General features: G+C 44.0%; 1 protein-coding gene across 12 annotated transcripts in view; it reads left to right on the plus strand.

Annotated features, from left to right (window-relative positions):
- Window positions 1-1,640: 1,640 nt before the first annotated feature.
- The window catches only part of BPTF (bromodomain PHD finger transcription factor), a 48,994-nt gene continuing 25,633 nt past the window's right edge, over window positions 1,641-25,001 (plus strand). For 6 of the 12 annotated variants that reach the window (XM_050318973.1, XM_050318978.1, XM_050318974.1 and 3 more), the window contains exons 1-9: window positions 1,968-2,274; window positions 12,123-12,945; window positions 19,183-19,406; window positions 19,550-19,750; window positions 20,271-20,456; window positions 22,379-22,540; window positions 22,727-22,902; window positions 23,834-24,189; window positions 24,457-24,588. In XM_050318973.1, coding sequence (XP_050174930.1) covers window positions 2,082-2,274; window positions 12,123-12,945; window positions 19,183-19,406; window positions 19,550-19,750; window positions 20,271-20,456; window positions 22,379-22,540; window positions 22,727-22,902; window positions 23,834-24,189; window positions 24,457-24,588 — 2,453 coding nt within the window. In that variant the 5' untranslated portion in view covers window positions 1,968-2,081. Of the gene's footprint in view, window positions 2,275-12,122; window positions 12,946-19,182; window positions 19,407-19,549; window positions 19,751-20,270; window positions 20,457-22,378; window positions 22,541-22,726; window positions 22,903-23,833; window positions 24,190-24,456; window positions 24,589-25,001 lie in introns of those variants that run through there. The other 6 variants (XM_050318970.1, XM_050318971.1, XM_050318972.1 and 3 more) reach the window with 4 other exon arrangements.

A 25,001-nucleotide genomic window follows, 5' to 3' on the forward strand; every position in this document is an offset into this window, starting at 1 on the left:
TGTGAATGGACTGATTTGCCAATGATAAAGCTTCAGGCTCTCTGGAATCCCAGAGCTGTGTGGGTTTAGCAGTGACAAGAAGGCTGGTTGTAAGAAATGCAAGTTGTTTGCGTGCCTTGGGCCAGCTTTCAGTTTGTACTGAAACCGATACCTTGAATTCAAGCGATGCTGTCAGAAACCAAACAGTGCAACTGTCGATTTTTTAGTGCGTTGGGGGCTCTGGCAAATGGAAAGTACGAAATAGATGATGTAGTGATCCAGTGAACTGTGGACACGGAGTAGATGAATGAAAATGCTAATGGTGGGTCCATATGTGACCTCAGTGTGTGCCTTGCAATGACTGGCAGCGTAAGGGAGAGCTGTAAGAAGGGTTTGGTGGGTGAGGATTTAGAGAGCAGTGTCAGGTGCAGTCGGTGCCGGGGGTCGGGGCTCGGTGGCGCTGCTGGGGTCTGTGTGAGTGCCGGGGGTCGGTGCCGGTCCCGCTGTATCCCGGTGTGTCCCGGTAGGTCCCGCCGTGTCCCGGTGTGTCCCGCTGATCCCGGTGTTTCCCGGTGTGTGTGTCCCGCTGTATCCTGCTGTGTCCCGATGTGTGTATCCCGCTGTATCCCGGTGTGTGTATCCCGCTGTATCCCGGTGTGTGTATCCCGGTGTGTGTGTCCCGGTGTGTGTATCCCGCTGTATCCCGGTGTGTGTATCCCGGTGTGTGTCCCGGTGTATCCCGATGTATCCCGATGTATCCCGGTGTATCCCGGTGTGTGTATCCCGGTGTATCCCGGTGTGTGTATCCCGGTGTGTATCCCGGTGTGTATCCTGGTGTATCCCGGTGTATCCCGGTGTGTGTATCCCGCTGTATCCCGGTGTGTCCATCCTGGTGTGTGTATCCCGGTGTATCCCGGTGTATCCCGCTGTATCCCGGTGTATCCCGGTGTGTATCCCGGTGTGTATCCCGGTGTATCCCGGTGTATCCCGGTGTGTATCCCGCTGTATCCCGGTGTGTGTATCCCGCTGTATCCCGGTGTGTCCCGCTGTATCCCGGTGTGTGTATCCCGCTGTATCCCGGTGTGTGTATCCCGCTGTATCCCGGTGTGTGTGTCCTGGTGTATCCCGGTGTGTGTCCCGGTGTGTGTCCCGGTGTGTGTATCCCGGTGTGTGTATCCCGCTGTATCCCGCCGTATCCCGGTGTATCCCGGTGTGTGTGTCCCGGTGTGTGTATCCCGCTGTATCCCGCCGTATCCCGGTGTATCCCGCCGTGTCGCTGCTCTCTCTCCCCGTCCCTCAGCGCTTCCCCCTCAGCCTCTCCGGGCGCGCCCCCTGGCGGCGGCGGCGCGCGGCGCGCGCGGGCGGTCACGTGAGCGCGCTCGGGGCCTGGTGCCGCTTCCCCCAGTCAGCGCGAGCGGCCGAGGCGCAGGCGGGGAAACAAGATGGCGGCCGGCGGCGATCCGGAGCGGGGCGCCGGCGATTCGCGCTGAGCCGCGGCCCTCCCGGCCCGGCCCCCGGCCCGGCCCCGCGCCCGAGCGGGGCGCCGAGCCCTCCCGTAGCCGCCTGTCCGGACTTCCGAGCGCCCTCCCGAGCCGCCCTTTCCACCACCAACCCGCCCCCTCCGCCGCCTCCCTTCCCCTTCCCTCGGCCAGCGCCCAGCGATGCAGGGCCGGCGCGGGAGGCCGCCCAAGCAGCAGCAGCCGGCGGCGGCCGGCGCTCCGGCGAGCGCCCCGGCCCCGGCGGGCCCCATCGGCGGGCTGCGCTCCCGGCAGCGCGGCAGCAGCCGCGGCAGGTGGGCGGCCGCGGCCCAGGCGGAGACGGCGGGGCCCAAGCAGAAGGGAGCCGGCGCTGCCCAGGCCTCGCCGCCCGCCGCCGCCTCGCCCAGGGGGGGCGGCAAGAGGAAGGCGGGCGGCGGCGGCGGCACCCCCGGTGGGGGAGGCAGCGGCGGTAAGGGCAGGGGCAGGGCCGGGGCGGCAGGAGCAGGGGTAGGAGGAGGAGGCGCAGGAGGCAGCTGCAACAGCCAAGGCAGGGCTGCCTCGTCCAGGAGGAGCATCAGCAAAGTGGTGTACGACGATCATGAGAGCGAGGAGGAGGAGGAGAGCATGGTGTCCGAGGAGGAGGAGGAGGGAGACCCCGAGGATAACCAGGACTCCGAGGAGGAAGAAGAGGAGGAGATAATGGAGGAGGAGGACGACGACGACTCCGACTACCCCGAGGAGATGGAGGATGAGGACGACGCCAGTTATTGCACTGAGAGCAGCTTCAGGAGCCACAGCACCTACAGCAGCACCCCAGGTAGAGAGCCCGTGGGCGAACTCAAACAAGTCGAGGGGTCCCTCGCACGCTCCCTCTGGGTTTGCTAATCCAGTCCGCGCTCCCAGGCGCGGTGCGAGGGATCTCTGCGAGCACTCCCGGGGACAGGGGGGTGCAGATAACCACTGGCAACGCCACGGATGCGGGAGCATCGCAAGATGCTCGCAAACACACGCACCGAGAGGAGGGAGGAGGGCGGGCAGGACTGGCTGTAACAAGGGGGATGCTTTGCAAATAACGCGCGTGGATTGTGGTGCCTGCAGAAATGACCCACCAGAACGTGTTGCAGGCGATGTCAGAAGTGCGTGGAGCATTTCGCTTTAGATTTAAGAGCAGGGGAAGCGACAGGCACGCCTTGCAAAGAGGTCCTTTCAATTAAACACAGGAAGAGATGGCTTGTGCTTGCAAATGTAACTTGAAAGGAAAGGAGGCACATGCAACTTGGAAGTGGCCTAAAAAAAAACAACCCAAAAAACGAAAACCCCAGAAACACTGACAATTTTCAGGCTCTTGGAATCAGAGCTACAACTGGATCCAGCATTTACTGGCTTTAAGACAAAAGTAGCTTTCCAAGGAGGGAAATGAGGTGCATTGTTCAAAATGGAGATTGCATTGTTATAGTTTAGGGAAAAGTGCACAGGGCCTCATTGCAAGGGTGTAAACCTTGTCTTAGTTAAGCACGAAGATTAAAAGGTGGAGGTTGAGTCAAAAGTCTTGGGTTTAAATGCTGCGTTTATCTTAAGATACAGCAACCTTTAAAACTTGTGCTGGGGTTACAACTCGTTAAACATCATTGTGGTTTTGTTTTGGTTTTTTTTTCATTCTAGTGGTAAATTTGGGCACAATTTTTTAAGGCCTGCTCTTCTGTGTGCCCTTAATTGGTTCATTAACCGTGTAGGTTTCAAGCTTCCAAAATTCTTTTATTTAAACTTAAGCACTTTGGATTTTTTGGAACTCGTTCTAGAATGGAGTTCAAGCTTAGAATATTTGAATTTTTAATTTTTTTTTTTTTAAAGTCCCTGAACCAGGAGAGTAGTTAAGCACCTGTGGTGAGTTGGGCTCTAGAACTTCAGACACTGCTGGTGTGGGAGTGTTTGGCCAGTTTGTAAGGGGGAAGGAACAGGTTGTTGGTGTAAATGCATTGCATCTTAATTGAAAACAGGAATGTAGTTTCCAGTAGTTACCTGATGACTTCTTAAAAGGGGGGAAGTGCTGGCTGCTAATGTGTCATTTGTTTTTATTTTGGTGAGTTCAGGCTATCAGCTCATTCTCTGACTTCATAATAGTCCTTTAAAAGGCTCTGTGTGTTTGTCTGTATATTTTTTAGCCTGTATCCCTATGCTCAAGAATGTAAAGGAATCCAACTAAATACATGCATTGCTAAATGAATTTAATTTGGAGATAATTTTTAAGAAGTTAGTTTACCTGTTGCAGGGATGTCCTGCAATCAAATTGAAATTTCTGGAATATTTTTATGACTTTAAAGCTTGAGATCTGGCTTCACAGAAGAAGAAAGCTTTAAAGCACTCTCTTGACTTTTAACTCTTCATTTTCTGCTTAGTTGTGGCAACTTTAATTTTTATTACTTTTTGGCTGTGCTCATGTCAGGGAAATAATCTATTTGTGATTTGAACTGGCTAGGTTGGGAAAATACTTTTCACATGAGCATCCAGATTTCAAAGGAGTTGTGCAGGGAATGGGTGGATGCAGTCTTTGAAATGTGCTCAGGGTTTTGGCAAATCCCAGGACAGCTCTGTGTGCATTGTTGTACAAGCAGAGACAGGTTTTATGTGGTATTTAGGTGTATCAGAAACCATTTTGATCATTTGTGTGTTTATTTCTCACCTGCTCAGGATGACTTCAGTTGATTTCTTTAGGACAAGTGCAAGTGTCAGCATTTTCACCCTTGGGTGCTTTTCCTTTATGCTGAGTTTTTGGGAGTTTTAAACAGCTATGTTGATGTTTTGGTGATTTTACTGGTGGTTCCCATTAGTTCAATATTTGCCTCAAATTCTCCCTCCCAGACGTTCTGGTGCCCTTTTGCAAAGAAAATATAAACTTTTCACTGGCTCAGCTCAGCCTGTTCCTCTCCTGGACGGATCCCTGTGTGGTGGCACTGCTGGGAATGCCAGTCTTGGCACGATCCAGGGAGAGATGCTGGGCATCAGAGCAGCACTGGAAAGGTTCATCAACATCAGCTCTGTGTGGGACAGTGGCAGTGCAGTTACAGTCACAGATGTGTCAGAGTTAAATGTTTCTGCAGGGGCTCCAGAGCTGTTTGACCCAGGGGTGTTTGGTGCCCCCTGAGCCAGAGCTGTGTTTGGATTTGGGGGTTTTTCCTTTCTTATCTTTGTCTTCACACCAGACCAATTGTAGGACAGTGATGGAGCTCCTGGTGAACTGGAGGCCTTGAAGGTGCATCTCCTGCCTTGGGTTAAACTCTCTCCTGACAGAATCCTGCAGTTTTTTACCAGAGCAGATGATGAACAACCCTTCTCCTTTTATCTTCCCTCAGTCATTTGCAACCTGCATTACAGCACTCTCAGGATACAGTCTTAGGGGCTGAAGAGTTTATTTTTTGAGAGCAGGATATTAAAAAATTGCCCTCCCAGTCAAACTCCCCTACCAACCAAGCTTTTACACATAAATCACATCCCACTTAAATGGGTGACTCTTTGTGCAGTCTTTTCAAACTTCCATTGAACAATGAATTAAAAGATCACAGAGCTGTGTCTCAAGCCAAGAAAGGCTCAGTTTTTATGCTCTGATGGGGAGTTTGATTTATCTTGAACTTGAATGTAGGGATACTTTTTTACTATGTTGTTGTTATTATTAAAGTCTTTAAAGCAGCAGAATCTTAGGAAAGGTAAAATGCCTTTAATATATCACTTAATAATGGGACAGTGAATGCATATGACACTTCTGATTTCACCCAGATTTTGTGTGTGTGATGTCTCTTCCCCCTGGGCATCCCCAGCAGGTGGAGGTACTCTTAGGACAGGTGTCCTGTACATCTTGGATCACTCAACATTGTTGCCATTCCCTGTCCACTGTAAATTCGACTTTAGGTTTGTCACCCTTGCATTGTAGTTACCACAAGTATTTTCCATTTGTCGCAGAATTTTAAGGGAAGGGTTTAATCCAGGTGCCTGGAAGTCCTTCATTTTCTGTTTCTTTCTTTTTCTTCCTCAAAACCTAGAAAAATTAGCTTTAGGAGGAACTGTACATCTAGGTTGTGGCTGAGATCATCATCATCAATCTGTCCAACGAGCTCGAGTTGGGAGCCAAAATACTTATCCTAAAATCCATTAAATAATATTTTTCGATGGATTTTATTAGTCTGAGCACCTGCAGGACTTGACCATCCCTGCTATTAACTGGTTACTTCACCTTTTCCTTCTGAGTGAAAGCAGCATTTTGTGTGCCTGTAGTGATTTTTTTTTTACCTTAACGTTTTTCCTGCTCTTGAGGAATTGCTGGAGTGGAGACATTGAGATGGGACAGTAAGATATGCAGCCTCTTTTGTGTGCAGGGAGAGCAGATTTACCAGGCTCCAGACACCTTACCTGGGGTACCCCCTCTCTAAATTAAACCCAGTGTGCTCTTATTTTACCACTCAGTGATCTGCACTTTGATTTGCACTCGAGAGGCAACGATCACTGGCTCATCGTGCCACTCATGGAAAATGTAGGAGAGAATCCTAACAAAGAAACTGTGAAGGCCAGAGCAGTAAATCTGGGGCTGATCCTGCTCTATTGACTTGTAAATTGGCAGTTTGTCTGCAGAGGGTGTTTGTCACTTGGGTCGTCTGGGGAGCTCTGAGCTGCAGGTACCTCACCCTTATCAAAAAGGGAGGATAATTTGATGGGCTGCTGATGAGTTTATTGTGCAAACTTTTGTTTTGTTTTTTGTAGATCTGCAGTAAAATTCCATAACTGATCTTTTTTTTCCATAGAACTGGTGTAAGGTGAATAAGGTGGATTTTAGGTTGGGACTGACTCTCAGGGCTCTCAAACTTCCGACATGAGTTACAACTGAGCAGAGTGTCCTTCCTGAGGAACTGTCAAATTGTTCCTGAAAATCATCATGTCAGTGCTACCTGTATTTTTGGGTGGTTTTTTTTTGCCTGGGTTCAAGGCATGAAGGGGCTGTTCCTGTGAGTCCTTCTCAGGATGACAGTGGGAGGACATTAATTCTCCAGATGTTCAGATGATGCCACAGAACACGGTGGGTTTGTACTCCTGACTTGTGCTGGTGGCCACAATGGTGGGGGATGAAATTCCTAATGTAAAATCCGTGGAGAACCCTGGTTTAATTTAAAAATGTACTGCTGACAGGTGCACAAGCTGAGAAAAAACAACCAAAAGTTTTAAGGTTTTAAAAGAACATAAAGTTGTGGTTTTGTACAGGGCAAGGCAGGAGTCAAACTTAACGTGAGAATTTGTGTGATAGGGGGGCACTCAGGATGTAGTCTCATAACCAGTTATTTTTCCCTTTGTATTTCAACTTCCAAAGCTTTTGTGGTGCTTGGAATGTCTCATTTTTAATGTTGGTTTAAGATTAAGTTTAATCTGGTTTATGTTTGGCGGTTTTTTACTTTTTTTTCCCAGGCAAAAATAAATAAATTGGGGTTGGTGTGATTATTGCAACTCAAATTGGAGCTGCACCTACAAGTAGTTACAACCACAATCTTATTCTTTCAGAATTTTCTTTCTGGAAGAGACTGTTGCACTTGTGAATATTAGAAACACGTTGATTATCAGGTTGGCATTTTTCAAAGTGTATTTGTAGAAGTCAAAAACTTTAATTCTGGCCCATCCCAAGGAAAAGATTTAGACTCTTCTATTTCGGCTACTGCTTTTCATAATATATTCTTATTTTATGTTAAACTCATTCCTTTCACTGCTTTTTCTTCTTTGGTGTAAGCTGAGCAAATGTTCTCCCAAGGGGTTGACTTTTAATTAAGGAACCAGCTTGGATATTGCTGTGACAAACAGGCAGCTCTCTCCAGTTTGTGCATTCTGGTGGGAAAGGCAAGAAAAAAACCCCAAAAAACCTTCTCTTGTGCATTTTCATCAGTGCCATCCAACAAGATGTGTGGCTGATCAGTCCCTGGGGCAAAGCAGCAAGAGGGGACAAGGAGGGTGTGTTGATTAAAACCAAACCAGGGAGTTCAGGAGTGTACAGGAGGAAGGAAAATGAAGGAGAGGGGGCGGTCTGCTCTAAGAAATGATGAGGAAGGGAAAGTTTTTACAGACCAATTTTGAGCTTTCAGACCAAGAAAGGGTGGACCCAGTGTTTATTTTTCAGGTCATACCAGTGCAGCCACCACTTTTGGTCCTTTCAAGCTCCTTTTTGTTGCTAAATTTTGCAAGGGTCAGCATTTGAACCAAATAGGTTGAATAGCAAGTAAATTCTTTTTACTTTTTAAGTAAATTCTGGTTCTGGGTGTTCAGATTGTTACTTCAGTAACTTCATTTTATTTCGAGTATCATTCCTGTGTTTGCTTCAACATTTGTCACATAAATTATTTTAGTAGATTATTGTAAGTGTAGGCTGTAATTATCAATATCTATAATTAAATGTACCACGGGAATAAAAGTGTTTACTCTTTAATCTTAATTACAGGCAGCTCTTCAACCAGAGAATTCCAGGTAGGGACAGGGAACCAGTGCAGCTGCTTGGGCACTTTGGGGGACAACTGGTGAAGGAAGTGCAGTTAAAAGAAGTTTGTGCTGCATAGAAATACAATGTTGAGACACTAAAGGTGATCTGTCAATAGTCCACTTGTGGCAGCAGGAGTCAAATCCAGGCAAATCCACTTGTCCTTCCAAGTGAAGCTGTGGAATTTGAGTGGTACAGGAGTGGACGTTTTCTCCCTTTGTGCTACCTCAAACTTGGAGGGGAAATTTGATTCAGAGACCTAGTTAATATGCAAAAACCATCTTAAAAGTATCCAGTTTGCATGTAATTCAACTTGAGCACGTTTTGGGAGGCTGCAGCGTGTGTAAATTGAGGGTAGATGTCTTTAATTGAGAGTAGGTTGATGTGGTTCAGTTTAAAGTCTGCTCAGTCAGGTGGTGCTCGGAGCAGAAGGAACCTGCTCCTACACCTGCTCTGGAATCCTCTTGGTGGTTTTTCTTCCAGGCAAAATAGTACAAACTGCAATTTTTCCTTGAAACAAACGTTCCCTGTGGAGGCCAAAATCCTTGACAAGTGACAAGTAAAATAAAAAAAAAAGTTGTTGTCAAATTCTAAAATCTGTAAAATAATTTAAAGTCAGAATGAAGAAACCCAAGTTTTTTGCTGGGCTGGGTTTTTTTCTGTCTACCAGTGAATGTCAAATTCCAAAACTGGACAATTTGCCTTGTGGAAAAGGAGATTGTCCTTGAAAAGTTGGGTGTGTTTGTGGTAGGAAGGCATTTTTCAAGGTTTGAGGGATTTTTTTTTTGTGTGTGTTTCTGAGACACAGTTGGATAAACACGGACTGTGATCTTCAAAAACCTTTACAGAAATGAAAGTGCTTCCAAGCAGGGTGAACTGGGTGGGGTGTGAGCTCATGCAGATAACCAGCAGTGAAGAAAGAAGGTTGTCCACCCAACCAGTAGAACACAAACATTTCAGCTCCAAAACAAGAGCCTGTAGCACTTTGACACCGTTACCTCATATTCCAGTGACCTGCACTTGTAATCTCAGTTCAGTGGCCACTTAGAGATGCTTTGAGATTTCTGAGCACCTTGGCAGAGAACATCCATCCTTTTCCCTGGAGATTCTTACACCGCTTGGCTTGCTTGGTCTGGGGTTTGGGGCAGGTCTTTGTTGTTTCTCTGGAGGTGTCTGGAGTGTTCCTTGAGCTCCCTGTTGATGCATTGAGCAGGAACAGGTGTGAGCACCAATTGCTTGGAATTTCTGAATTTCCAAATCACACTTTGTGGTTCCCTTCTCAACTGCAAATTCTGTTCAGCCTGGGTACAGCAAGTGTTAATAACGAATTGAAAGTGAAATGGGAAAGGAAAGAGCCAGCAGAGAAAGATCTGAAACACTGTGCCACCAACTCATTCAAGGAAAATACAGTTTCTTTCTAAGACATTCTACAGCTCTGAATACTTTCCTTTTTTAGCTCTGGAAACCAGTTCATGTGCAGTTCAGAATTCTTCAAAGCAGTTCAGTGTGTGCAGAGAGAAATGATTGGGGTGTGATTTACAGCGTGGCTGGGGAGTGTTGAGAGGCACAACATTTAAATGTGCTACAACTGGGAGGTGTAACCAGAGCAGTGGACAAGGGGAGCACGTGTTTTATCCTGCAGGATGTGTTTCTTGCTGTCCCAACTATTGGCTTTATTATTACTTTTGAGATGTCTGTGCAAACATGGAAATACATGAGCTGATTGCAATAGAGGAAGTGTCAGGGATTCATACAGGAATGCCTGGTTTTAGGGTTCTTTTTGGATGTAACAAATACAGTGGCCTCCAACTGCACCAGGGGAGGTGCAGATTAGGTATTAAGACATTTTTTTCTTCACTGCAAGGGTTGTAAAGCACTGGAACAGCTGCCCAGGGAAGTGGTGGGGTCACCACCCCTGGAAGTGTTCAGAGAATGAGTGGATGTGGCACTTGAGGACGTGGTTTGGTGGTGAACATGGGTGGGTTGACAGTTGCTGATCTGGGAGGTCTTTCCCAAGCAGAATTATTCTGTGATTCCATACCTGTGGTTACCTCTTGGGAAAGACACATCAGCAAAGGGAGTATCAGTATTGGGAGTCTGGTTTTTAAAGAGGGGGGGGAAACTGTGCATAGAACAAGGAGAATTTTGTTGGAGGGGAAAAACCTCAACACCTGAGAAGAAATAAAGAGGCTTTGCTTTCAGCAGTGGTTCTTCCCTGCAGTTTGTCTCTGTCTGAAGCTGCTGGGCTTTGTCACCCCTGATGAATTTGGGTGAAGTGGGGGAATGTCCTTGCTGCTTCATTTCTTGGAGGGCTGGTCTGTGGCTTTGCTGCGTGACAGACACGTTTTTCTGCTCCAGCTGCAAGCACTGCAAAGAATCCCAGTTGCTAACTCGAGTGGCTTTGTGACATTTGGGCTCTGTGAGGACCAGCAGTGATCTCAGGGTCTCTGTTTTGTGTTGTCCGTGTCCTGCATGGCCAGCTGGGACACCCCAATATTGAAGGAAGGTTCAGGACCCTGCAGTGGTTCAATGTGTGGGATTTTTGCACAAACCACTGGTGGTTTAATTAATCTGTGATTTTGGGTCATGGGGATAGAAAAGCTGAGTTTCATCTCGAGAACTCTTGCTTTGGGCCTGGCTGGGACACTCCTGTGTCTCGGTGTGTTTGCCATGATTAAACATTTTCCGCTGGTTAATGCATGTTGGGAGACAGTCACAGAAGCATTCTTTCATTTTCCACACTCACAACTCCAACTTCACTAAACTTGGCAAGTTATTTTTACCCTCAGCTGATGTTGACCCGTTACTTCTGTCATGGAAACATCTGGCAGTTCAACTATACTGTTTGAGTGTGGAACCTGTTGCATAAGATTTAATCCTTTAAAGTTGGAAAGGGAGAGTTTATCTGGTGTCCTTCTGCCATATCAGCTCAGGAATTGATTTATTTTTCTTCTAGAATCATTTCTGATGAATCAAGGTGTTTCTTTAAAGGATCTTTTCTTTCTGGTACCATTTTTTTCCCTTTTCAATGCATTAAAGTTTTAATTATGGTGTTTAAGGTTCAGCAGGTTCTGCCTAAGCAGGTCTTCATTAAACCAAAGTGATGGTTTATGAGATTGTCCAAAATTGATTAAGGGTTTTTTTTTCCTAAAAAGGGATGTCATTTTAATGAGTGCATCCTAAAACTTACCCATTAGCTGCTAAATAGTTGCATGTTGCTGGATATTTAGTTTGTTATTTTGGTAGATGATTAAAATATTTCACCTGTCTGGTAGTGTCCTGTGCAAAAACTTTCCTCTTTTGTATTTCCTCCTGCTTGGCATCGAGGATAATGGAATTAAAGAGAAGGAATTCTTATCTGAATTGGCACCTGAGACTGAATTAATTATGCTCAGTGTCTTTCAGGTAGTGAAACAGCTCTTTAGTTTAGCTTTTTGTGTTAAGCTTTGTCCTTCCACGATTTTGCCTCTTACTCTGTGGACATTGCTCCTGTTTTATTGAAGCATGAGAGTGGGTTGGACTTTTTTTGGGTTGGTTGATTTGGTTGGTTGGTTGGTTTGTTTTCAGAAATCAGGAATTTTTGACATATTTTTATAAAACATCACTTTTTTTTTTGTTTGTGGCTTGTAGCTTATCCAGGTGAAATCTCCTAGATAGAAAGCAGTGGACAAAGTGCTTTAGGTTCTCTTTTGCAATTTAATCTGGTTAAAATTGATATCCTAAGACATCTGCTTGAAATGAGCTTTCCTGGATCTATTGCTGGGTAGGAGAAGAGCTTGCAATATTTCAGTACAAAATATCTGTTGTTTGGAGCTTGGTGCTTCAAACTGAAACCAATCATGCTGAAGAAAAAATGAGAAGAATCTCTAAATTATGAGGGAATGGCTTTCTTTCAAAGTAATTCCAACAATGAAATTTCTAGATGTCATTTTAAGGATTTAGAAGATGCATATTGTAAAGGAAATGCAACTGCTCTAAAACAAAACTTCAGCTATCTGGGGTTTTATTTCCGTTCGAGATCATTGGCTGAGTTATCACGCTCATGTCACTGTGAAGCTTGTGAATCCTTCATTTCCAGTAGTTCAGAGTGAGACAATCACTGATGTTTAAACACTTTGACCCTTGAGGAGCAAAATCCTGACTGTGGTTTTTTTTTTTTATTGCAGGTAGGAGAAGACAAAGAGCACATCGGCCTCGTTCTCCCATCCTGGAAGAGAAAGACATCCCCCCCTTGGAATTTCCCAAATCCTCAGAGGACTTAATGGTGCCTAGTGAGCATATCATGAATGTCATTGCCATCTATGAGGTACTGAGGAACTTTGGCACTGTTTTACGCCTCTCTCCTTTTCGTTTTGAGGACTTCTGTGCTGCTCTGGTAAGTCAAGAGCAGTGCACACTTATGGCAGAGATGCACATAGTGCTTTTAAAAGCAGTTTTACGTGAAGAAGACACTTCAAATACTACCTTTGGACCTGCTGACCTCAAAGATAGCGTTAATTCCACTTTGTATTTCATAGATGGAATGACGTGGCCTGAGGTCCTGCGGGTTTATTGTGAGAGTGACAAGGAATACCATCATGTTCTTCCTTACCAAGAGACAGAGGACTATCCTTATGGACCAGTAGAGAATAAAATCAAAGTCCTGCAGTTCTTAGTGGATCAGTTCCTCACCACAAACATTGCCCGGGAGGAGTTAATGTCGGAAGGGGTCATTCAGTACGATGATCACTGTAGGGTGTGTCACAAACTGGGGGATTTGCTGTGCTGTGAGACCTGCTCGGCCGTTTATCACCTGGAGTGCGTCAAACCCCCCCTGGAGGAGGTGCCCGAGGACGAGTGGCAGTGTGAGGTGTGCGTGGCACACAAGGTGCCCGGAGTGACCGACTGCGTCGCCGAGATCCAAAAAAACAAGCCCTACATCCGCCACGAGCCCATCGGGTACGACAGGCACAGGAGGAAATACTGGTTCCTCAACAGGAGGATCATCATGTGAGTAAAGGGGCCATTTCTGAGCAGTGATATACTGGGTTGGATGGGTTTTAAATAGATCCTGGAGCTGTTCTTTCTTTAGGTGACTCCATGGCTCGTTGTTCTGTTAGCAGATTGCTGAAAACCGTGTAATTCATCCGTTCTGTTTACCCAAAATTAATATTCTCATAATCTGTATATCAAAAGGAAGAAAAACCCAAGGCCTCAGGCTTCATATCAATGTGCCTAAAACACATGAATGTGAGGAAAAGGAAGGGAATTTTAATGAGAACCCTCCAGTTGCCTGTAGAAGTCACTGAGGAGAAGCTGAACTGGTTTTATGACGGGACACTGGTCGTGGTTTATCACTGCTTGGGTGCTCTTTGGCTGCCAGGTACTGCTTGGATGCTTTGCCTTTGCAGCTGACATTTTTAGAGGCACTCCAAGATATTCAACACAGAAATGCAGAAAATGGTGCATTGAACACTTCTGCAGTGTAAACAAAGTCAAAATAGCAAGGCATGCCTGTCTTCATGTGTTTCACACTCTGTACTGTTTCTGGTTGGTCTTCAGATAAAAATGTATCTCAAAACATACAGAGTAATCAAACCCTTGGTAGTGAGGGCATTGTACCCTGTTTTTTTTACCTGAAAAACTGAATCTGAAATGATAATAAAACCCTTCTGGATTTTCACAGGAAAATAGATTGTTTTTTAATAAAAGGCAGGTCACAGTGAATGCTAAGATAGTAGCCAGTGTCTTTAGAGGGGACTGGGAGCACTGTTGATGGTGTTACATCTTGCCAAGAACACCCTTGTGATGTCTCTTGGTAGTCCTTCAGAATGTGGGGCTCTGATGAGTTGTGAGCTGATGCTTTAAGGATTAATTCTTGCTGCCCTTTGTTCCCTGTGCTCTCCTTTCCCACTTGTAAAAAAAGAGCGAATGTTTGATCATTTGGAGTTTCTCTGGGTTATAAATGCCCCAGTAGTGTCAGGTGATCTTGTAAAGGAGGCAGGGCATCTTTTGTACTCTCACCTTTTTTAATCTCTACCCTTCATGTTTGTTCTCAGTCACACGCTCAGCACTGAGTGGGGGATCATTCAGATGCTTCCCCACGATGTGATGGGCAGCCTGAAGCTGCTGAGATCCCAATTCTTTGCCTCAGACAGAATTTCCTACCTTCTGTTTCCAGAAAATGTGTTGAAAGTTTGATTTTTATTTTTTTTTTCCCCCACAAAAAGTCTGGCTGTGAAGGACACAGAGCTGGGATTATTTTTGCTCTACTTACTTGTGCTTTAATAACTTATGGTCTCCTCTGTGTCTGGGTTTTGTGTCTTTCCTCTCAAACTCTTGAGGGAAAAGCTGTTCTAAAGATGGGTTTGTCTTCCCTACTCTGCTGTGCTGGCAGAGGGCTGGGAATTCACAGAAAAAAATCCAGAGTCACTCACTCAGGGGGTGATTTGAAGATAAATAGGCAGACTTTTGTTTCCTCCCTCTATGTAGCAGATTGGTAATTATTTTTAACTAAAGTTGATCTGTGAAACAATGTGTTTTTTTCCCAGTGGAGTGTTTGGTGTTCAGAAGGTTTTGGTACAGGCAATACTTGAACATTCTTTAAACTAAAATAAATCTTGCAGGTGCTCCGTGATCCTTTGAAATTTGCACATGTGAGGGTTGTTTCTCACATTGGTGGTGATTTTATCTGCACCAGAAGAGGCATTTTCAAAGGTTAAATGTATTGAGTTTTTCAAAAGCCAGCATTTTGGCATTCCTGTGGGCAAATTATTTGCTTCAGAAATGATAAATCAGGTTTTATGAAGATGCTTCTGGCAGATGTGCAGTCCTTGGACAGGGCAGTGTGGGATGAACAGAATCAGCCAAATCCACTGGACTTTTCAGGGAACTTTGGCATCATTAAATTTATGCACAATGTGCCTTAAAACTTTATATTAAAACCAGTCCACAAGGGGACAAAAGTATGTACTGCACAACTAATTGCCAGGGAAATTCAACTTTAGTAACTCAGTACTTGCACTTTTTAATGCCCTTTGAATTCAGGGAGCACTTTGTATTGCAAACCCAACCATTTTGCATATATATATATATATATATATATATATATAGTTACACACTGAAAAAGATCAAACCACACCTGATGTTGTGGATAACTGAAGGATAACTTCAAAGGTAAAATCTGAGATTCAGGAAAGGATATTGTCATATCAACTTGATTAAAATGAATATAAAATGAATAGAATGTATTCCCCAGTGCCATGTGATCAAATATATCAGGGGAAAGGAATAGATCTAAAAATAAGCTGCACAAATACCCATTTGAGATCTTGCCCAGGGGGGATTAGAGAGCTGAAATCCTAAATTCTTGGTGGGCTTGTTTTTCAAAAGGGTTTTTAGGGCTTTTTACTTCTTCTCCCCTCTCCCCCTTTAAATATCATAAATCCATCATACCACTGGTTTTGTCACCTTTTAAAGGGTTTTGTAGACTTGTTGTTCCCTGATGCTTTAATTTCCATCACTTGCTGGGGGTAATAAGCCTGGTTTAAGCCTTTCATTGTGTTTTTGTTTCTCTTTTCCACCTCTCCTCCTTTTAAAAGATGGAGAAGTGGCCACTGAGGGGGGGTCTCCTCGTGAATCCCCATGAACAAATATTAACAAGATTAAAACAAAACAAAAAAAAAAGGGCAATAGAAAATTCCTGAGGTTTTTGTTTCAAGCTGTTTACAAATTAAGGATGATGCCTCTGGATCAGCTGTATTTGTTTTACTTGTGAAGATTCTTTCTGCAAGTTAACAACTCTGGAAATTTAGGACTTGGGCTTGCATTGTCCCAGTAAACTCCTGCAGTGTTTTCACCACTTATCTTGCCATAAATATTGAGATGCTTTGGATTTCTCAAAGCCTCTGTGAAAGGAGATAATGGAACAGTGTGTGGCTTTCATTTTGATAGCAGAAATAGGGCACACATTGTTATTCCTGAGTTGTGTGGATCTTCCTCGACAGTCAAAAGCAGCTTCAGCGTTTTTGCAGTGAGGCTTCTAGTGCTGTTTATGTTCTTAGTGGCTCCTCCTCTGTTTTGTCCAATTAATTAACAGGGTTTGGGTCTTCATTTGAATAGATTGCTTTAAACCATTTTTACTGGATTGCTGAGTTTCTAATTGTATCAGCATGGAGTTTAGGAAGGGGTCATTATTACTTGAGAGTTCGAGCATCTTCCGTGGTGCTGTTTTTATCAGTCCCTGCCAGGGAATGGTTCCTGGCAGCCAAGGAGGCTGAAGGAGGTAGGAAATGCTCATGTGATCCTTTTCTCCCTCCTTGGCCTCACACATTGTCTGTGACTCAGCTGAGTCCCCTGGAGATCACTGGACCTGTGCAGCACCAAGCTGGCAAATCCCTCTGGCTCTGGCCAAGAAAAACAGTGGGAGTCGATCCTTGTGCAGCCCTGGATCTTTCCATCTTCTCTTTATGATCTCCTCAGAGGGTAGAAGTAGTGTCCCTTTAGCAAATGCAACAAGGTGGTCAGGGAAAGTTAGCATAAATCATTGAATTGTTAATTTAAATCTTAACTAACTTGACCAGAGTGGATTGCATGGAATGATTTCTGCTCTGTGCTCCAATCTTCCCCTGGCAGGCATCTGAGTCTTGACAAGAAGTCTGGCCAGAGATGAGTTCGGTGTAAGCACAGGCCAGCCAGCTTGTACCACTTCATTTTCTGCCTGTGCTTTCTGAAGAGAAAACTAATTCCTGAAATTCTCCTGCTAAGATTGGGATGGCCTTGAGTTCCAAACAAACCCTCTGCTCAAACCCCGAGATAAATGAAGCAGAAGGGCATTAAAATACTCTTGGATAACCTCATTGTCTGCTTCTAGAATATTGTCTGAGCAGTTCTATAAGGGCAGGGCTCTCACCTGGAGGGATTGGCTGCAGGTGCTTTCTGCAGGACACTCCTGGTGCTCTGGTGTCTCTGCTCTTCTCCTGAGCCCTGGGGTTTGTTGACCTGCAAACCTTTTCTGGTGGTGAAGTTTCTCTTCTTGAGCTATCCAGGGAAATTAAAGACAGCAGCTAATTGTTTGCAGTCCAAGGAACCTTGGAACACTAAACTAGAAAGGTCTGCTGGAACTGGAAAAGCCAGATTGCTGCCTGGGCTGTTCAGGTGACACACACACACAAATCCTGGCTGTGTGGATGTGCTGGACAGGGGGGAAAGGATGAAAACAAGGAAATACTTGGATGAGCACCATCAAAACTGAAGGAAGGTGTCCAAACCTCTGTGCCTGTCTGGGAAATGGGTACAGGCATAGCCTTCCCTCCTGGAGTGATGGGAATATATGGTCAGGTTTAATCTTATATATTTTTTCCTACTGAAGTGACTCTGGGATTCTATATAAAGCATTCATATTGTTGCATATCTAGGTCATATAAGATGATGTATAAATGGCATTATTTCTCCAGCAGATAATCCTGTAGGCATTCAAAATTAAAGGTTGAAGTTCCCCTTTTTTTGGTGAGTTAAGAACTCACCAGCATCATGTTGTGCAGACAGGTTTGTCAGGGGCAGGGCAGCCTCACAATCCCTGCTCTGCTGGGCTCTTGCACTTGCCACTTCCCTGACCATTTACCAGGGAAACCTCACAAGGGATACATTCCCTGGCCTTTTTAGTTTAGCATTTTGTTTCATCCTTTTATTTCTTCAGGCTCTATAAAGCTCTATTCTTGCATTCTCATCCCCCCCTTCCACCTTGGGGTTTTTTGAGTGTTTGCCTTTAGTAATTTTTCTTTAACGTGGAAGTTCACAGGCCCAGAATATTCCTTGGAGTCAAATGATTGTCAGTGTTCAGCTGTTACTTTCTGGTGTTGTAAGTGGACAGTTCTTCCTGAAAGGAGCTGTTTTCTGGGAAAACTTGTCAAATGTAACAGGTTGGTGTGGTTAAAACTAAGGGAATGTTGGCAGTTCAGAGGAAGGAATGGGTAAAGTAGAATGAGTTGCTTTTTATGAGCAAATGCCTTTATGAGAGAGATGAGAGTATTTCTTTGCAATAAATAATAATAAAAAGTCTGGTTTGTAATAATGGTTGTGATGAGTGAGTAGATGAATTTTGAGCAGTATTGTGATTTATGAGCTTCAGAACCACCTTATTTCAGTGGTGTCCTGATTGGGTTGCCAGCATTAGTTGTTGCCTTAGGGTTGTTTGTGTTTCTGAATCCCTGAGGCCAATTCTCACCATCAGGGAAAGGCAGCCAGGAGAGAGGAACCTGCAACATCCCTCCCAAGGCTCAACCTGCCCTCAGCTTTCCATTCCTGTGGGCACTTTGGGTTGGGATTATGCAGGAGCCACAGACCTGCAGGGCTGTGCCAGGGAGTGCAGGTGCAGCAGCACTTCAGTCCCTTCCCACAGTGGGGTCGGGTGGTAAAGCAGCGTCACCCACTCGCTGTTGGGAGCACTGGGACGGGAGGTGGAGGTGAATGGTTGGGCTCAGGGCCAGCCTAGAGCTGCTGCTGCTGCTCAGCAGGGCAGAACGAGCCAGGCTGGAGTCCAGAGTGTTCTCCCTGTGCTCTCCAGTGCTCCAGGAGAGCCTGTTAAGCTGAGGTATTTACGGAGCTCCCTCGGATCTGCTGGCCCTGCTGAGGTGCTTTGGGCACTGTGGCCTCCAGCGGTTCTGTTTGGGCTTGTGGGGTCGTGGAATAACCCAGATAAAAACAGTGACAATCCCATAATCTTTTCAAAGGAGTGTATTATTACTGGTGCTTCACAGGTGGATGTTGTAGAGATGCCAATATAAAATATTTTATGGATGTGACATTCTACTCTTGGAATTTTCTAACTGTGCTCTTTCCTGAGCATGCAGTTACAAACACCACCCACTGTGGAGTCTGGACCCATACCCTCTTTCATTGCCAATTGTTTGAGACTCTGTAGTAAATTACTGGTTACAGTAACATTAAATATAATGAGAATAAATCTTGGTGTCAGATGGGACAAACAGGTTTTGAGGAGGCTCTTCAGAAGCTTTCCCAGGGAAGCTGTCAGGAGAACTGAGGGAATGAAGACAGGGAAGGAAGCAAGAAAGGGATATTTAGTATTAAACTGGGTGCATAAAATGTCCACATGTGATTTGTTTGGTCACACTCAGGTATTGGAATGTAACAGTTCTGTAACAGTTTCTCTGCAGAAAGCAACCTGATACTCATCTTTGTCATTCACCCAGATATTTTCAAACGAATATTTTTTCAATACTCCTACAGAGAGGAAGATTCAGAAAGTGAGAAGGATAAGAAAATCTGGTACTACAGCACAAAGATCCAGCTGGCAGAGCTGATTGAATGCCTGGACAAAGATTACTGGGAAGCTGAGCTATGCAAAACCCTGGATGAAATGCGGGAGGAGGTTCATCGGCACATGGATGTGACAGAAGACCTCACAAACAAAGCAAGGGGCAACAACAAGTCTTTCCTTTCTGCAGCAAATGGTAAGGATGTTTTGTTGGATGGGAATAAAATTGCACTTTGAATTTATTTCCTGTCAGAAGCAGGATTTATGGAGTGTTATTTGTGCTCTGTGGCTCTGTAGGTGGTGGTTTATTTGTTGGTGACAACATCCTTTCTGTTGTAGATGAAATTTTGGACATCATCAGAGCAAGAAAAGGAGAAATAGTGGAAGATAAAAACACAGGAGATGATGAAGGAGAAAAGGCCAAGAGTGATGGTGATAATGACCAGCCAGATGCTGAGAGAGACAAGGAAGAATCTGGAGACCAAGAGAAAATTGAGGAAACACAGAATGAGCAAGATGTGGAAAAAGAGAAAACAGAAGGTAAAGCAAATCTGACTGTGCTTGAGCAGCTCCATTTCAGTGCAGTGAATCTTTACTTAAGAGCTTCACATTTCTCCAGGTGTGAATGTGATGCTTTTTTTTTTGATATGATTCTCTAAGATACTTTTGTAATAGGTGATATTTGACAGTTCCTTCGTGCTTGCATCTTGCAGTTGTTTTTCTTGTTAAGTAATTTCACCAATTTTCCTGCTCCTACACAGCTTCCAGATCCCCTGCCTTGAGGTGCAGGAGGCACTTCCAGGTTGTGATCAGCAGGTTTATAGTAAGCCACGTGACCTCACTTTTAACTTTTTCCTCATCACAGTGGGTTTGCTCTTCGATTCTGAGACAATTCTCTCCCAGCAAAAAGGGAAAGAAAAGCCAAAAAAAGCTCAATATTTTTCAGCATTATCACCCAAACGAAGCTGCTGCACAAAGTTGCTTTCTGTGGATGATGCCAAATGACATCGGAAGGCACGATAAAGAATATCCCTAAAGTTTTGTTGTGGTTTTACTGTAGAGGCAGCAGTCGTTGGGGATAAAAGTAACTCTGTGACACCAAGCACTGATGACAACACCACAAATCCTTCTGCAGGAGACAGTAGTTGCCCTGAAGGGAAGAACCTGGGGTGTCAGTCAGAAAGCCTTGATAGCAACAACGTGGCAGAGAAGAAGGTGGCAGCAGAGCCCCCCCTGGAACTCTCAGGTACAGAGGGCACTGGTACCGATGCCTCTGTAATTTGGGCAATCTGTGAAGTTTCTCTCTCTGATTTGTCCACTAAAACCATTCCCAGTGTATATCACTCATGCTGTTTGCTTGCAGTGCCATCCTCTACTGCTACGTTGTCATTATTAACATTTCAGAGTTAATTTTCTTGCAAGTGGTGCTTGAAATCCTCTGTCACGTGAGCATTGTTTCCATGCCTTCCCAAGAATGACTCTGGCTCAGCTTTTTATTTGCTCTTTTCCTTACATTTTATTTTCCCATAGTGGTCCATGATGATTGTTGGTGTCCTCTCAGAGTTCATTTCGAGTTCTGATTTGCTACTGGCTTGTTTATTATTTTAACCTCTCATTTACTGTATAAATTACTAACAAACAAAACATTTTCATTCAGTGTGAAAGGAGTTTCATTCCAGGTTAAAATTGCCATGGTAGGAATTTTAAACAGACTGAAGAATTATAAGCACAGGGGCTCTTGTGTTTTAATGTGTTTTGTTCTGCCATGTCACAATTCAAATGACATAATATATATTATTTAATTAAAAAAGAAATCTAATCAAACTTTTGCTTTAGGAATAAATGGGACTTGACTAAAGGTAATTTAAATTATCAGAATTATTTTCTATTACGTTTAGAATTATTTTCTGTACAAGATTTCCCAGATAACCAAATGTTGTTCTAGACAGCTGATTATTGTTCAAATGATGAGGGGTTTAATTTCTTTTAAAAAGTGGTGGTAACTGTTTTCCCTCCTACAGAAACAGTTTTCCATGCAGGGACAGATTGTAGTTCTTGAACTTGTGAAAATCAGTACATCCCAACCTTGTACCAGACTTTCTTAACAGGAGGACAAAATGAAAATTAAGATTAATCTGTAATCTGGAAGCCTCATAACACACCCTTTGAGTACAGAAAATGTCTTAATGCATGAGACAAACCCCTCAAATATATTTTTACCTGTTCTCATATTTTTTATTCTCTTTTCAAGTTGTTAAATGGAGGTTTAATGGAAAAGATCCATATCCTATAATTTTGTTTCAGACACATTTATGGGTTTGTGTTTTATTTTAAAGATTCACTTATATATTTATCATTATTTATTATACTTCCACAAGTACTTTTCTCCTTCCAAAGCTTCTGGCTTAGTTTTAAATTAGTGGGCTGTTTTTTTGTAGGAAAGTTGTGTGTGGAGAGGGTTTTTCCTCGTGTTTAATTTACAATATTCACCACAATGCTTGTGTTCCTACTGTGAAATTCCAGATTGAGACTCTCCTTTCAGAGGGAGGAAGGATGCTGAACCAGAATCAGGATCACTGAGGCAGCTCCCCCAAACAGGGGGAAAATCAGAGTAAAATGCCAAGTTAGATGAGAACATCTCTCACCATCCCTGTTAAAATGTAATTTGGATATTAGTCTTTATTATTTGAACTGAAATCTGGGAGATCCCTCAGGATTAATGAGCTGAAGGCCAGACAGTCAAAGACTCTGTGCTAAACAGGGGGAGCTGAAAGGTGTGTGCTTTGAGGGACAGGTGGCACACAGGAAAATCATGGGAGCTGCAGGAAGACCAGATCTGATGGAATCTGAATTCTAAATGCAGAGTCTCAGTAGAGGGTTCTCTGTAAGCAAAAAAAAAAATTGTCTTGGATGAAATATGAATGTATCTTAAACACAAGGATGAATTTCAGTTCTTCAGAGCTGAAACTGCTTGAAACAGAACAAAAAGCACTTTGAGGGATACTCTGCTCTGAAGGGAATGAATTTTTTATGAGTGCTTCCCTCCAGTCCAGCAAAACACGTTCACCTGACTGTTTCTGGTGAAAAGTTTTAAAGCTTAAAAAAAGAGGCATTGATCCAATTAAAAAAACCAAACAAACAGCTAAAAATGAAGTTGTTTTTTTGTAGAAGAAACTGGTCAGATGATCCCCAGCAGCAGCAGCAGTGGGGCTGCTGCACCTCCCCAGGCAGATGCTGAAAGCAGCAGTGGCAGTGAGCACAACGACTCCATCAGGACTCTGGAGGATGCTGAAAATGCAGAGAGGGGATCCCAGACTTCAGAGGACATAGGTAATAATAACAACAATAATAATAATAATGTCTCCAACTTTCACTTTATGCATTTTTTTCTCTTCACTAAGCTTCTTTTCCTTCTCGTTGTAACTCCTGTATACATCGACAGCAAGCTCCCAGTTTGGAAGTTTGTTTTAAAAGCCTGTTTTTGTTTTTGTTTTGTTTTTTTTTTCTCCTGGGCAGGAGAGAAATCAAATGGTGAAAGGAGTGATTCTCCAGGAGCAGGAAGAGGCACAGCAGGCTCTACACGAATGCTCACCAGGCTGAGGAATCCAGACAGCAAACTGAGCCAGATGAAAAACCAGCAAGTTGCTGCTGCAGCACAGGAAGCAAATAAGTCATTTAAAGAAACCAGAGAGGTTTGTGCCCGCCTTGGAAAACTCAAAAGGAGTACAAAAAACGTTCTAGAAAAATGCTAATTTATTGAAATAATAATAAATTTTTGTTTAAAAATAAGAAAGTGATTTTGGCAGGCAATGGAGGTACATGAAAAGCAGTAATAATGGATTAGCAAATGGTGACATTGTAATGTCCCAGGAAGCTTTTTTTCTTCTTGTCCTTTGGCTGTGCTCTCCTGGTTGCTCTCTACAGAGTGAGCTGACAGTGACCCAATGCCCTGGTATAAATGTTTTGTATCACTGGGGCTTGTCTGTTGGGTTTTTGGTGGTTTGGTTTGGTTCTTGTTTTTTCAAGTAGTTTGTCCGGGAAGGAAGTGTTTGACTGCTGGGAGTTCGTTGCAGTTCGTTGCATGTTGTTTGGTGTATTACTTTTATTTTTGTTAACTGATTTTTTCCAAGGGAAGTAAGCATTTAGTGTATGTATTGACAAACAAATTGGACCAGTGACTTTAGCCATGCCATGTTTTACCAGGTCCAAGATCATTGTTTGCTCTGCTCTGTGTCTGAACTGTGGGATGTACCAGGGAGGGGGTTCTCAGAAAGCTTGAGTGAGTTCAGTGAAGCTTTTTCCCAAAGCTCTCACCCCCTCCATAGGCACAGTTCAGAGCAGGAAAGCAGGTTCCTGTTTGGACTGTGGAGCCTGGATAGTGCTTTTTTTAATGTTAAAGTTGATCCTGGTGATATCCTAACTCTGTTTACAATCAGTGATGGAGTACAAATATTAGTATGTTGGATTAACATTTATTTGCTTCTGCAAAATGAGGCAGGGTATTTTTATTCTCTTACAGATAGACAATTAAAGCCCAAATCATAAGTAAATAATCATAAATAAACAAACAGAAATATTGCAAACTTAAATGTGCCTCTTTAAAATCCCTGTTTCTTTCTTAAGGTTCTGGTTGTGAACTCCCAAGGCGAAGTGTCCCGAGTGAACACCAAGAAGGACGTTGTGATCAAAGCAAACATGAACAATTACTTCAAGCTGGGGCAGGAGGGGAAGTACAGAGTTTATCACAACCAATATGCCACCAATTCCTTTGCCTTGAACAAGCACCAGCACAGGGAGGACCACGACAAGAGACGCCACCTGTCCCATAAATTCTGCCTGAGCCCAGCGGGGGAGTTCAAGTGGAACGGCTCCGTGCACGGCTCCAAAGTCCTGACCATCTCCACCTTGAGGCTCACCATTATTCAGCTGGAAAACAACATCCCAGCATCCTTCCTTCACCCCAACTGGGCTTCCCACAGGTAAATTAAGAAATGGAAATACAAGTTCTCTTGTTTTACGTGCGTTTTTGCAGTGTTAATAAGCAACGGTCTGTGTTTTTTCAAATCAGCACTTCAGTAGATTAAAATATAAGATAATGTGTGTTTATGGTGGCTGGCTGAAAGGATTGTACATTTGACTAAAATATTAAAGTACAGGAGTCTTTATCCTGCCATTAAACCTGTTAACACAGTGTACTGTTTTAGTGCCTGGGTATGTGTCAGGTTTTACTCTGCTTTCTACTTTAGGTCTAACTGGATTAAGGCTGTTCAGATGTGCAGCAAGCCCAGGGAATTTGCACTAGCACTGGCTATACTGGAGTGTGCAATTAAACCAGTTGTCATGCTGCCCATCTGGAGGGAATCTTTGGGGCACACAAGGTAAAATTAATACATACTAAAATACTTTTGAATGTGAGAATTTACTTTGCCTTACAATTACTAGTTCCTCTAAGCCTGGAAGAATTATGTTTAAATTAAGTTAGTCATTCAACCCTTGAAGTGCTTTATTTCAACCAGAAACACTGACAAGGCATGACAGCATTTTTATGGTGTCATTGCTGCTGTGTTTGTTTTATCTGAGCCACAGTCTCCAAGTGCTAAAACTCTGGGACAGCAGAAAAGCAAATTTCAACACTCTCTGCTCAGTGGAGCCTGGTTTTTGTCTCTCATTGTGTCACAGGAGCAGAAAATAGAGGTGTCTGATGTTAGAAACAGTTGCAGGCAGCTGTGTTTGCTTTACTGGAATAGCCCAAAAAAGTGGTGTTACTGTGGCAAGTAATGCATAAAAGCTG

Source organism: Myiozetetes cayanensis, unplaced genomic scaffold, assembly GCF_022539395.1.
Source record: "Myiozetetes cayanensis isolate MyiCay16 unplaced genomic scaffold, myiCay2020 scf22, whole genome shotgun sequence".
Taxonomy (NCBI): Eukaryota; Metazoa; Chordata; class Aves; order Passeriformes; family Tyrannidae; genus Myiozetetes; species Myiozetetes cayanensis.